The sequence below is a fragment of the Rhinatrema bivittatum genome, chromosome 6 (genome assembly GCF_901001135.1).
Source record: "Rhinatrema bivittatum chromosome 6, aRhiBiv1.1, whole genome shotgun sequence".
In the NCBI taxonomy this organism is placed as follows: Eukaryota; Metazoa; Chordata; class Amphibia; order Gymnophiona; family Rhinatrematidae; genus Rhinatrema; species Rhinatrema bivittatum.
Window position 1 is genome coordinate 220,501,956 of NC_042620.1, and position 14,776 is coordinate 220,516,731.

At 42.5% G+C, this 14,776-nt stretch overlaps 1 protein-coding gene across 7 annotated transcripts in view; it reads left to right on the forward strand.

Moving 5' to 3' along the window:
• The first annotated feature begins 2,937 nt into the window (after window positions 1–2,937).
• The window catches only part of ZNF711 (zinc finger protein 711), a 195,727-nt gene continuing 183,888 nt past the window's right edge, over window positions 2,938–14,776 (forward strand). For 2 of the 7 annotated variants that reach the window (XM_029606579.1, XM_029606584.1), the window contains exons 1-3: window positions 2,942–3,551; window positions 5,120–5,198; window positions 10,604–10,708. In XM_029606579.1, the coding sequence (XP_029462439.1) occupies window positions 10,630–10,708 (79 nt within the window). In that variant the 5' untranslated portion in view covers window positions 2,942–3,551; window positions 5,120–5,198; window positions 10,604–10,629. Of the gene's footprint in view, window positions 3,580–3,896; window positions 4,484–5,119; window positions 5,199–10,603; window positions 10,709–14,776 lie in introns of those variants that run through there. The other 5 variants (XR_003857461.1, XM_029606585.1, XM_029606581.1 and 2 more) reach the window with 5 other exon arrangements.

Below are 14,776 nucleotides of genomic sequence, written 5' to 3' on the forward strand. Positions count from 1 at the left end.
GAAGAAGAGATCCTGTTAGGTAAAGCCTCTGCAGCGCTGGCCTGAAAAAGAGCAGCAGCAGCAGCGCCAGCCCGAAGTACAGCAGTGTCACCCTGCAGCAAAACGAGGAGCTACGTCAGTTGCTGCAGCCGATGGGACTCCTTTCTCGAAGCTGTGAGGGCTGGAAGAGGAGGAGGCTGTTGCTGCCACCAGTTCAGTGGGGAGAGCAAGTGAGTGAGCGAGCATATGTGTTTGAAATTGCGTGTGTGTGTGAGACAGCATGCAAGTGTGTGATTGAGAGCCTGTTTGTGTGAGAACGTGTGTATATATGATTAAGAGCCTGTGTGTATAAGAGAGAGAACGTGTGTAACTGTGTGATTGATAGTCTATGTAAGTGAGAACGAGAGCATGAGAGACTGAGAGAAAGGAGAAATTTACAAACACTCTCCCCCCTCCTATTTCACAGCAAAATCGAGCACTTTCAGGTATGGAGAAGAGAGCATTTTTTATCCTTATTTTTAATTATTGGGTCTTTGTGTCTGCTATTATGAAATATTTTATTGGTGTCTAGAAGTTTTTGATATGAGTTTTTAATTATTGGATATTCCATTTATCAGCTGTTTTGAAATAATCTGTTCTTTTTATTAGTATGGCTTTACTGCTATTGATTTTACATTTTTTGCTTTATTTTATGAGGACTGGTGATTTCATTTTTCCTTTGTTGCACTGCATACAGACTCTGGATTGTTGCAGTTTCCAGTTTAGGTTTTGACTGCATGTTTCTGTTTATGATTTATGGTCTCTTTATTCTGTTAGGTGAGGGTCTGCACATGTGACTGAGGTGAGGTATTCTGCTGCATGTAGTTTCTGGATAGGGCTCTATAGCTGCCTGGCTTGTTCCATTTTCCGTAATAGTTTCAGTGTTGCCTTTTCTTAGGTAAGGTGGTTACTGTTTGAATGCTGGAAGTTGTTGCTGTTCTGGTAAGGGAGATTTACTATTATACAATTTACGTTCAGAGAGAGAGTACTCTTATTTTCCTTGTGTCATTCTTAACAATTAAGGTAATATTGTAATGAACAGTGTGTCATGCACGTGAGAACCATCTGTCAGTTGTGTCCCGACCAAGAAAAGGTCAAGAACCACTGATCCAATATATATTTTTCATCTTTAGAAAAGAAAGGAAACCAAGATGCTACTGCTGACTTGCCTCAGAATATGGGCACGGACCTCTCAGCCTTACTGGAAACATCAGGGGAGGATCAAGTGGATTTCCAAGGAACATTGCTGGTAGCTTTTGTTTTTCCAGCTGATATTCTATATTGAGACTATTTCTTCGTAACAGAGAAAAATTATATTACGGTCAGAAGATATGGGTTTATCCCGATATAATCAGAACTACCCAGACCCACAGGAAGAAGCTGTTAGGAATGTGCCAGGAGGCTAGACAACTAGGAGCACAGCTTACAATTAGATACCCTTGTAAATGTGTAATGAAACTTAATAATATTTGGTATATCTTCTTTGAACCATCCCAGCTGCGTTTCTTCTCAGATAATCATAGGACTGAGGGCAATGTTACCTAGCCAGATCAGGGTATATAATATGTATAATTTTGTCTCCCTTTATTTCTTTTTCCCTTTTTCCTATTTAAGAGTGTTTCTTGTAACCCTTGGATCTCCCAAAGTTACCGCATACAGGGTCTAATAACTACCTAGAAATAGGTGTCTAGATTGTATATCTTAGCCTAGTATTTTCTTTTAAATTATTTGTAAATGACCCATTCTAGATTGAAATGATTTTTGGCTAAAGTTGTTAATAAATGAAGAAAAAATTTAAAAAAGTCCTCCTAGAAGAGGTAGTGAAGACAAAAACAAAGGAATTTAAGAAGGTATGTGATAAAACTAATAGGATCCCTAGTGGCAAGAGTAATAACTTTGCTGCATATGGGTAACCTGCACAGGGCAGCAGTTACAACCCTAAGAAAAGATAAATAGAATGGAACAGCTCCCCAAGAGGAAAATCTAGAGATTAGGACTGTTCAGCTTGGAGAAGAGAAGCTTGGGGGGGGGGGGGGGGGGGGGGGGTTATATAAAATCATGAGTAGAGTAGAAAAGTTAAATGTTAATTGGTTGTTTATTCTTTCAAAAAATATGAAGACTTGGGGACTCTATATAAGTAGCACATTTAAAACAAATCAGAGAAAATATTTCATTTAATGCACAATTAAGCTCTGGAATTCATTGTCAGTTGAAGTGGTAAAGGCGGTTAGTGTAGCTGGATTTTAAAAAAGGTTTGGACAAGTTCTTGGAGGAAAAGTCCATAAATTGTTATTCACTAGGTAGACTTGGGGAAAGCTACTACTTATCCCTGGGGTTTAGCAGCATGGGATCTACTTACTATTTGGGATCCTGCCAGATACTTGTGACCCAAATTTGGCCACTATTGGAAACAATATTGGGCTTGATGGACCCCTGGTCTGACCCAGGATGGAAATTCTGCATGGAGTAGTTACAACCATAAACACCTTGCTGGGCAGACTGGATTGCCATTTTGGTCTTTAACTGCCATTACACATTAGCTGTGTTTACTTGGGATGCATATATGCAAACAATAATTTTAACCTTCTCAGTAATAGTGCAAAGAAACTAAAAACAAATCAATTATGCATTACATGCTGAAACCCAATGTAATGTTTAGTATGTTTAAAATTAAGCATGTGAAGTAATTGCTTGTTTCTTTAAAACAGTTAAAAAAATAGAAGTATAAAATAATTGTTCAATAACTTTTGCGTTGAAAAAAAATGAAAAGTAGAAAGGGTAATAATTTATCTTGTTATTTCCTGATTATAGTCGATAAAGATACGAAGTACGTTAATTGTTCATATTATTTTTAAATTATATATTATACATAAATTTAAACTTCAAATCCATGGCATCCAAACTTTCCAGGTTGCAAGAGTAATGTACTGCAGAATTACGAACTCATCGAGGATTATAAATCCCACCGCTTTCACGTCGGAGTTACCATTAGTTTTCCTATTTTTAAAACGCGAAAAGTTCCGGAAAACTTTTATATTCATTGCCGCCCCGCTGCTTTCAGCGTAGAAGTCCATGGGCCGCTTAAACGAATTCATCCAGAGCAAGCGGCTATTTCTCGGAACACAGATCAATACACAGCACTGGCGGGGGGCGGCTTTTTTTTTTCTACACCCCCCAAGGCTGGCACCTCTGACTGTGTGCAGAAGGGCGCAAGGTTGGCGAAAGACGCGGCTGGCGCCCTGTTTGTGTTGAGCTCCCCGTTGCCAGCATTGCCTCCTGCAGAACGCCGCTTCCCTGCCTCTGCAGCCAGCGCGAGTAGCTCTCAGCGAAGTGACGTAACGCAGCCGGGGTTCGGCAGCAGAGGAGGAGGAGGAGGCCGCGCGCTCCGATCCCGCAGCCCTGATTGGTCCAGGCCGCGGGAACCTGGTGAAACCCGGCTGCAGGCCTCGGAGCGTTCCACGGCTGGAATCCTGCGCCCGCCACAAAGAGAAGCGGCGGCGCGCGCAGTAACGGCCCCGGAGGAGCACGGCCAGGTGAGGCGGCCTATGCTCGGTGATGGGGGTAAGCTGAGCGGGCGGCCGGAGGGGGAGGGGCACAGGCAGGCGGTGGTGGTGAACAGGGCCCAGGCTTCTCTAGGCTGCAGCGAGGCACAACGGGTGACAATGGAGGAGGTACTAGGCCCCGGTGAAGGCCGCGGCTAGGCCTGATACACCCTGCTCAACTTAGGCCTATAAGGCCTTTTACGCCCAGGACGGGACCGTGCATAGCGTGCAAGTGGGAGGGGAGCGGGGTAATTGCGGTGTAAGGGAGCAATTCAGGAAGGTTCCGAGAGAGGCGGTGTGGGGGGAGGGGGATCTCAGCGTTCGAGGCGTTTGCAGTCAGAGAAAATGGCGGAAAACAAAATGTCGGGCTGCGGCTGCTGCGAAGAAGAGAGGGGAGGCCGGGGCTTCCCCTCTTGCAGCTTCCCATGTTTCTTCAGCCAGAGGCGGATGCGTGCTGGGAACAGCCTAGTAACGCGTGGGCTCGGAGGGAGAGTCCGCTCCGGCGGCTTAGCACCTGCACCACACAGGACAGTAGAGGCTGCTACTTTTTCTGCAGCCGACACCGTCGCCATATTGAGTGGAGGTGCTCCTTTGCTGCTGCTGCTGGGGGGTTGGGAGATTGACAGGATCAGGGCGAGCTTGGAAGGGTCTCCCAATGGCGAGCAGCTGCGTGCCTGACTCGGGCGGTGTGCGCGCGTGGAGCCTGGTGGCGGCCGGGGGAAAAAGAGAGCGAGAGAGACGCTTCCTGCTGCACACACCAAACTCTCACTCTCTAGTCTGCATGCTTTTTGGATTGGCTGGTTGGTGTCGAGATCTTTTGTCTCGACAGTCGGATCCCTTCCTCTTTTTCCGTTACTTAAAAGCCAGATTGCGTCCCAGTACACTCGATGTTTGGAATTTATAAATCCCATTTCAAGGGAAATGTGAGGACTTCTCTTGAATTAGCTTTTGCATTATTATTCATGATCTGAAACGTAATCAGTGCTTTACAAAAGCAGCTAACCTGTTCTGTAGTAGCTGATACGGTTCAGTATCATGTTGTGGGGATAGGCTATTTTGGAGCATTTTAAGTAAATATATTGGTACTAAATGCACAACATGTCTGGATTTATTACATTGCGGTAATAAATACAAAGCCATTTAAATCTAATAAATGTACTGAATTATCATGATTTTTGTATTTACATCACTGCAAGCAGTTGGAAAGTCTATACGTTAGACTTCTACCTGTAGGCTGATTATTTAATTTGTTTACATAATTTGTCAGATAAGTTGACGCTTGGTGTATTTTTGTTTCTATGTGTACATGTTTCCGGATAGCAGACAATGAGATTTATGAATGATTGATAGTAAAAACTTATAAGACCGATTATATGTTTATTCAAAAGTTTTATACTTACACATTATTGTTTGCTGCTTGTGTTTAATAGCACACACCAATTCCTTAAATTAAGTAAACATTGACTAAACTAACATTTTTTGTAAAATGTGTTTTAATGTATTTTTGATACGTTATGATACTATTTTATCAGTACCTAATTTGGACAATGTTTAATTAGGGGATTGCAGGCATTCACCAGTTGTGCAAGAGATTCTTGTCCTACAAGAACTACAGCCTTCCAATGTTCAAATACAGAGGTAAATATATATATATGTGTGTGTGTGTGTGTGTAAATATGTGATTAATGAGGAGTACTTTTAGAAAATTTGGTACAATCTTTTCTGCAAAGTGTGCAAACTGAAATTTAGCACTTTTTTTTTTGCATATGATATATTGCTGGATACATGCTTATTTTGAATGGTTTTGTATCAAGAGCAATCAATATTGATAAAGGCAGCCTAGATTTGAAGTATTACAAACAGATTTAAAAAGAATTTAAAATTTTCTGTTATCTCAGTGCTATTTGCTAGAATTTATTTTGTATGGTTTGCATTTTGAAGCCCTTTGACATCTTGCATAATTATTTACATAACTTTTTAGTTTGGAAACTTTTAATATTTCGCATCAACATGTGATGCAAAAATAAAGTATGTACAAGGAAATCTTATAGAATTAATCAAAAAAATAAAATAATGTGCCTACTTGTATTGAATATTTGAATGTTTTAGATCAGTGGTTCCCAAACTTGTCTGGATTTTCAGGATATCCGCAATGAATTTGTGTGAGAGAAATTGCATGTGATTGAGGCAATGCATGCAGATCTATCTCATGCATATTCATTACAGATATCCAGAAAACCTGACTGGCTGGGGATCCATTTATTTATTATTTATTTATTAAATTTTCTATACCGATATTAGTGGGGACACCATATTGGTTTACATCAAACAGGAAACATAAAGTGTGGAAATTACATAAAACAGGGAGATGGGGAGGGAGAAATAGGAACTATGAGAAAGTAGGAAGAAAAACATATGTTTCAGAGTAGCCCGATTCCTAAGGTAGCCAAAGTTAACGTTGAGCATATTTGTGAAAACAACAACTATGTACAAGGGTTTGGGTTTAGGATGGGTTTGCATGGGGGTTAGGTGTGTTAGCATGGTTCGAGGGTTTAAGGGAGGGTTTGCATGAAGGGTTCGGGTGTGTTTGCTTGGTTCAGGTGTTTGCATAGGGGGAGTAGGGTATTATTGATGATTAGGCTTGTTTGCAAAGCCAGGTTTTTAAGTTGGCTCTGAATTTGGCAGTACATGTCTCAAGCCTTAGATAAGGGGGTAAGGAATTCCAGAGCGTGGGTCCGGCTATAGATAGGGCTCGATCCCTTGTGGAAGAAAGGTGTGCTTTTTTTAGAGAGGGGTCGTGGAGGGTTCCATTGTTGGAGGCTCTGGTGGATTTATTAGTTCGTGCAGGGCAGAATGGTTCAACGAGCCAGTTTGAATTGTGTGTGTGTGTATAGCTTTGTGGGTCAGTGTTAGGGTTTTGTATATGATGCGAGAGGTTCCATCAGGACAGGTTTGGGAACCTCTATTTTAGAAACTGAAGCAAGGCTTAGCACAGCTCAACAGCAACTAGTAGGCTGTACCAGTCACCCTGCTATAGTGATATAGCAGGGTGACTGGTACATTTTCTAAAGCATTGCAGGCCTGCTATACTTTAGGGAATGAGGGGCGGGCATGCGCTAGCGGGCAGCGATCGCACCGTCGCAGTGCATTCACTGCCGGTTTCGCACCCAATAGCACCACCATAGGAGATGTAGCTATTGGGCGTGAACTCGGATGCGAAAAGGGCCTTACCTTTTCGTCGTCTGCGGCGTCTTCGCGGAGTCAGCCCCGGTGACGCCCCGACTCCTCCTCTTCTGGGGCCGACTCCGCCCCCATTTTGGTATCGCGTGCAATCCGTTTAGAAAATGAGGCCCATAGAGTTGCTCCACAGTTGCACAGAAACATCAGCGGTTGTAAAAGTCATATTTTATTAATCCTGGCAGCATAACTTTTAAATTAATATTGAGAGACCTTTTTGAGCTCAAGTACTGTAAAATGCCAAACATCAGGTATTGCATGGTTGTTGGGTACCAGCATCAGTGGCATTTCATAGTGTAACATGTATGCATTTTATGTAATAATATTCCAAGAAATATATGCTAAACAATCTACTCACAGATTTGCTGCATTTGGTGGTCTTACTGGTGCCTACATAGGTTTATTTATTTATTTTTTGAAGGCTTGGAGGTTACTTATGTATGGAAGTGTTTTTTATTTTATGTATAGTACTCAAGATGTCCTAAAAATGTATCTGAGTGGACTTGTATAAATAAGGCAAACAGAAAAATGTTTCTACATGTGTGTGCATAAACCCTAAACAGAAGGCATGTGGTTATCGTGCATAGAGTGGCAGTTGCAACCCTAACAGGCAGATACAGTAAGGAGCAGTAGGAAGAGCTGCGTTAGTGCCGGGCGCACCCGCGGTTGCCGCACGCACAGTCCGGCTCACCTACGGCTCGATACCGTATGTAAATAGCTTGCAAATGCAAGCTGCGTCCAAGAAGCGTCCATGAAGCGTTAGGCCCGCGCAACCCATTTTACTGTATAGAGCGCTATACAGTATCCTGGGTGCGCTGGCCTAACGCTTCACGGACACGCTGGTACCTGTCATTTCAAATGACAGGTACCAGGAAGTGGACGGTTCTCCTACGCTCGGGATTGCCAGTCCTCTCTCCCCTCCTCCCGAAGCAAGGCGCGTAAAGCAGCCTTGCTTCGGGAGGAGGGGAGAGAGGACTGGCAGTGTAAAGCAACGAAGCGACTTACTCTTCTTGCAGCCCCCCTCCGGAGACGGACATCGGCGGAGACGGACCGCGGCTCCCCTGCCTCCAGCTGCCGGCGAAGATGGATGCCTGCACGGGCGAAAGCGGCCCCTGTGCGTGCAATTGAGCCGCTCAAGGCGTGACGTTACGCGCCTTGCTTCGGGAGGAGGGGAGAGAGGACTGGCAATCCCGAGCGTAGGAGAACCGTCCACTTCGTTGCTACTTTTTTTTTTCACTTTTTCGCTTTTTTCCGCTTTCGTTGCTTCGGGAGGAGGGGAGAGGACTGGGGCTTCCCCCAGAGACCAGCATCCATGGACGCGGCCAGGGCAGGTGAGCAGGGGCTGGGGCAAAGTTTGCTGCCTACCCTTACCCCTGCCTCTAACGTAGGGGTAAGGGTAGGCGGTAAGTTAGCAGGTTAAATGCGCGGCAAAACGGCAGGTTAAAAAAGCCTGCTGTTTTGCCGCGCGAGCATTACTGTATGGGAGGGAATAGCTAATTCGATCGTTTACATCTAATATACATGCCGCGGGCGGAAGGGATTACCCGGTGATTTAAAGAGGCGGTAAGAATGGGTTAAAGGGGATAGTGTATCGCGGGTTGGACTAACGTGGCCGAAAAGTGAGTAGAAAGCGGGTTAGGAGCAGGGTAACCGCGGCCGCACTTTACTGTTTTGATCTGTAGGTAAGATTATAAAATTTAAAAAAAGGGAAATTTTGATGTCAAATTGACAATTTCATTTTTTATTTTTTTTTTGTTTACATCACTGGGACGTCTTAACACTTAGAAGTCTGAAACACTTAAGACATTTGAAACCTCTTCTAACCCAGGCCGATTTTCAGACTGTCCTCCAACTATTAATAATCTCGAATATTGATTATTGTAACTCCCTACTGCTTGGGCTTCCTAACAATATGTTGCGACCTTTATAAATTCTACAAAATACAGCTACCAGAATATTGACAGAAGCGAGAAAGTTCGACCATATAAACCCCATTTTAACATCTCTGCACTGGTTACCATTAAATATCGCATTGATTGCAAAGTACTCTGTTACATAAAGTAATAAATGGAGAGCAAATAGAATGGATAAATGTGGCAATATACCTTCACACACCTCAATGCAATTTAAGATCCTTAAATAAAGGGTTACTGACCTTTCCATCAAATCACACTGCTCATTTAAGTGAGATCAGATCAAGGGCTATTTCAATAGCAGGACCCAAGTTAGGGAACACCTTACCAGCAGAATTACAAAATGATTTAAAAACCTTTAAGAAAGATCTAAAAACATGTTCTTTAAGAAGGCATTTCAGGAAATAATAATGATTATAATCTAGAAGCACTTAAATATGGCTGTTTTAAGAAAGCATCTCTGGAAGCAGAATATCATTGTTGAAGATTCAGCTTAGACTCTGAGGCAATTATTTTATTTATTTTAATATATTAATTTCTTTTAGCTATCTATCATTTATTTTACTATTTTATTTGTTGTTTGTTATTGTATGTAATTATTTGTTTTATCATTTCATGTTTATGTAAACTGTTGTGATAGAATACTGAATGACTATATAAACCCAGTAAATAAATATTTCAAATTTAAGGAAACAATATACGGTAAATTAAAATACTCGATTTGACTATATATCTTTGTGACTAAACATATACCTGCTTGCTTTAGTTCTTGATATGATTCTGTCTGTCTGTCTGCAAATGTAAGGCCTGCTCTGCTCTCCAAAGTGATGCTAAGATTTTTCTCCAGTGACAGCATGCCTGGGAAATATACTGTTTCCCCAGAGAGTATAGTAAAGAGGCTTTTTATAATAGTTGTGTTGTAGTACACTACTAGGAATATTTTGCTGAGCTCTACTTTCCATTCTTTTCCATGTTTCAGCATGTTATATGCTCTTTTCCCAACCTGCTGTATTTTGTGGGACAAGCCAACTGGAAACCATATTGAAAGGAGTCTGAGGCATCAGAAGCCTGAATTAAATCAAGAGTTTGCTAATAGATGGCACATTCTAGTATCTTGAAAAGAAAACAGGGGAATGGGTGAGAATAAGGCACATAAGAGTGGATTTAAATGCATTGGAATGGGAACAGAGACAGAGGCCAAGGAAAAGTTTGGAATAGATAAAGTTAAATGGATGAATAGAGTCATTACTAAGAATGAAAGAGAAAGATATTGTATCCAGTGGAGAAGTAATAGGTTTAAAGTACTGTGCTGTGTAAAATGCTTGTGACCACACAGTATGCAGTATGCGCAGCTACTAGAGGTAAACTTGGCCACCCAACCCAGATCACTGTGCTGTTACTACTCACCAGGGCTCTGCAGAAGAAGCTGCTCACCACTCCGCACCATCTGCACTGGTACTATGCACGTGTTTTTACCTATATGAAAAAAGGGGTAGAGTTGGGTCAGAAAAGTATGCGTAGAGATTTCCTTTTCAAGTTTCCACACGTACATAACATGTACTCCCATGCAGGCGCAAAGTATGCGGATACAAAAGTACTATGTATGCTACCTGAATTTCAAAGGGAAACTCCATATGGAGATTCCCTTTGAAAATTCACTTACAGGCCCACCAGTTTTCAAAATTGCTCGCCCTGCCACTCCTTGAACAATTGTAGGCTGCTGTTCACTTTTTAACCCCATGTTATCCCTTTTTCAAGTAATACTGTCATCTTCAAAAAGACTGACTTCAATACTTGCTTCCTTTTTTCTATAGCTGTGAATAGAAATTGAAAGTATGTCCTGGACATACTTAATGTTTATTTGCTAAATAAGATATAATTTTATTTTTACAGCTGTTTGTGAATGAAGCTGGCTGATTATGGATCCTGGTGGTGGAGATCCTGAATTGCAGACACAGGAGTCCAAAATGCCCCACACAATGATTATGCAAGATTTTGGTAATTTAATATAATAGCGGCACACATTTTTTCTGCGTGGGATAAATGTAGTGTACTCGGGCACTAATGCCTGTCTTAGGGTAGTATAGTAGATTCCTTTTTTGGATCATGAGAATGCATTTTCTACTGTCCTATGGTTGTTAAACAGGAAATATGAACACTTTTGGCATGATGTGTTTTCCATAATAACCTCTTTGTAATGATAGTAATGTTATTCCCATGTAATGCCTTGTCTAAACAGTTTAGCAAACTTACAGGCCGACGCAATATGAACATGCTAAAAACGGGTTTCCAAATTGGGCGACCATTTTCCTAACGTGCAAACATCCACCTCTCCTGGGCGCATGATGCAGTATGCAAATGAATAGCCGCGTTAAACAGGATGCACTGGGGGAAGTTATGCGTCCCTTACGCATCCTTAGCATCAGGCATCCAAGAGACATAACTGTGTACAGGTTATGAAAACGGACCCTCGATATGAGCGTCCATTTTATCTTGTGGCAGCGAATTTACCGGCACATTATAAATGCACAATATACACGGCCTGGAGCGTATGTATTGTGTACCAGAAGTGTTTTTTCTGTCTAGCTATTTTTATTTTTTCAGATACTGCTTTTTGTGGTTCCTCCTAATATCGCGACAATACTAGATAGGAGGAACCACAGAAAAGCAGTATTTTTTGTTTTAAAGTAGACCCCTTGATGCACGGCAAGATTTTACGCATGTTCTAGGGCAGGTATACAATTTGATGGGCTAAAAAGCACCTTGGGCATGCGGCGACTTTTAAAAAAATTTTTTTCGCAAGGTGCTAGCTATTAGCTTCATTTACATGGCATTTACATGTGATGAGCACTATTACCTACGCCTTTGTTTGGACACGTGTTTTGGATGCTCTGATCTCCTTATTGTATCAGGGGTTATGGATGTGCGACCATAACGTGTGTCTAACTGCTCGTTAAGTTGTGTACTAGGTTGGGCGCACTTTATTACATTGGCCCCTTTGTCTAATGGCTGAGTCAACCAGAGTTTTGTATCTCTAAACTACAGGCTTATTTGTGTTCAAAGCAGCATAACTACTTCTCTGGCATTCATTAATATTCATTCATGTTCCTTGTCTCAAGAAGGGCTTTCTCGTCAGGTTACTCTCGGGCCGATACAGTAAAAGTCACGGGAGAGAGGGCAAGCACAGACCACTCTCCTGTGCGTGATTCAGGGGGGAAGAATATGCTATTGAGGGCCAGCGGTAAAAAGAGGCGCTAGGGACACTAGCGCGTCCCTAGCACCTCCTTTTTGACAGGAGCGGCGGCTGTCAGTGGGTTTGACAGCCAACGCTCAATTTCTCGAGCCCGCTGACAGCCACAGGTTCGGAACACAGACGCCGGCATAATTGAGTGTCCATCTTCTGACCCGCGGGCCGCCGCCCAATTTAAAATTTTAAAAAAAAAATTTTTTTTGGGGCCTTTGGACAGGCGTTAATTTTTGAAAGTAAAATGTGCAGCTTGGCTGCACATTTTACTTTCTGTATCGTGTGGGAATAACTAATAGGGCCATCAACATACATTTGCATGTTGCGGGTGCTATTAGTTTCGGGGGGGGGGGGGGGGGTCTTGGCTGTGAGTTTTCGACGCACTATTACCCCTTACTGTATAAGGGGTAAAGCTAGCACGTCGAAAACGTGCGTCTAAACGCAGGCTAACAGTGCGCTCCACCGGAATTTGCTCCACCAGAGCGCACTGTACTGTATCGGCCCATGTGAGTTTGTTGAGATAGTATGAGGACCCAGTGTAATATGTGATTCTGGACTCCATAGTCCAAGGTCAATTAAGTGAGCTGTTGGGCAAGTGCTATTAGTTGAGAGTTGCCTATTATAATGAAATATAATTGAACAGTTTACATACAAACATAGAAAATGCCAGCAGAAAAGGACGCTATGGCCCATGCATTCTGCCCAGCAAGCTCCCATAGTTATCAGTTTCCCATACTTATCAATTACAAAATTATTCTCAAACAGAGACGGTGGGATTCGAACCCACAACCTCAAAGAGACTGGAGTCTTAATTCAGCACTTTAGACTACTCGGCCATGTTAATATATATGAATTTGCTAATAAATTCATATACATTAAACAGACCAAAAGGAAGTGACCAAATATAGATCAGATGGCTTTTGTCAGTTACTGAGTTCAGTGCAGTTATATTCAACTTTGCAGTATCTGGAAACTTACACTAGCCACGCCCCTTTTTTATCATGGGCACTATTCTTGTGAAATTTATAGCAAAATGATGAACCTAGGCCTAGGTTTGCCAGATAACTTTAGACTTGCTTTAGAGCAGGTCTGTTTGGCTTTGTGTGGCCAAATATCCTGCTACTTAACTGGATATCTTCAAAGTAGCTGTGTAAAATTTTTAAAAAGGTCCTTTGCGGGCCCTTGGCCAGATTTCCACCTCCCTGCCCAATATGTTTAAATTGGCACAACCAGACTGAGCAGCCCTTATACCCTCCAAACCTCCAGCAAATAGAGAAATTTATTTTTAATGGGTCACAGATTGCCTCCACATCTTTCTTCATTGTTTTGTAATTTATTTTTTTTATAAACTTTATCCATGCTGGCGCCCCCACCACCCTCAGACCATGAAAACCTTTAACGGGAGTGAGGTAACCAGTGTTCCCTCTAAGGAGTGGGTTGCTTTGTGCAAAAATTTTGGTTTGATCACCCTATGAACACTACTTTCTTTGATTTAAATATCTTATCAATTTTTTGCTCACAGCAACCCAATCCTTAGAAGGAACATTGGAGCAGCATGCACACAAACTTTCTTACATTAACACATTTGCATATTCATTCTCATATATACACACTCATTCTCACAAATACACACATACTCACTCTCATGCCTTTCATTCACTCCCCAGACTCTCATGCACATTTACACTCACTCAGTTCTCCTCCTCTTCCACATACACACGCTCATGTCAGTAACTGCAAACCCTTCACTGCCAAACACTTTGAGAATTAACACAAACCCCTGCAAACAAACAAAAAAAAAAGACACCTAGAACCTTGCCATACCATACCATACCATACCATCCCAGCACTATATCAGGACTCAAACAGTGCAGCATTATCTATTGCACGGCAGCAATGCAAATATTATACCATGCACTGGAACACTTAATACATCACCTACTGCTCCAAAGCCCCACAGAACCTGGATCTCTTTTTTTTTTTTTTTTTTCTCTCTTCTCTCTCTACCTGTCTTCTTCCCTTCCTCCCTCAAACACATACTCAGGCACTCATTCACACATGCTGTCTCTCTCTCTCAAATACTCTCTCACAAACATACAGGCTCCCACTCTCACATGCTGTGGCTTACACACAGCTCTCACTTTCACATGCTCTCTCATACATACACACCGGTTCTCTCGCATGCTATCTCACTCTCATACACAGGCTCTCACTCACATGCTGTCTCACATACACATGCTGTCACTCTCAAACACATGCACGCACTCACTCTCACTGGCTCCCATTCATTCTCACACTGCTTCCCCCTACCCTCCAGGCAGGCACCTATTCATCTCACACACACGCACACACACAGATCTCCAGGCAAGCATTAATTCATTCACACACACAAACCCATTTTCACACAGACCCCCAGGCAGGCACTCATATGTCTCACACACAGATCTCCAGACAAGCATCCATTCTTTCTCTCTGTCTCTTTCATACACACAGGCACCCATTCATCTCACACACATACACATACTTAAAAAAGGCCCCCATTTTCTTTTGCCGGGAGCCTCTCTCACTCTGCTGCCACTATCACTGCGCTGCATGGCTGTTGAAGAAGAGCCAATTGCTGCTACTGGCACTGAAAGCCTGTTCTGCTGCCTCTTTTGTGCAGGCCCTATGATATTAAAATTTGCTAGTAGCACTTCCTTCATGCTGATCTTGTGCATTGTGAGATCAGCATAGAGAAAGTACTACTCTCACGAGTCTTTAATACCGTGGGGCTTTGGGGGTCTCGTCTGTGCTTCAGACAGCAGTGGGATGAGCTCTACTAT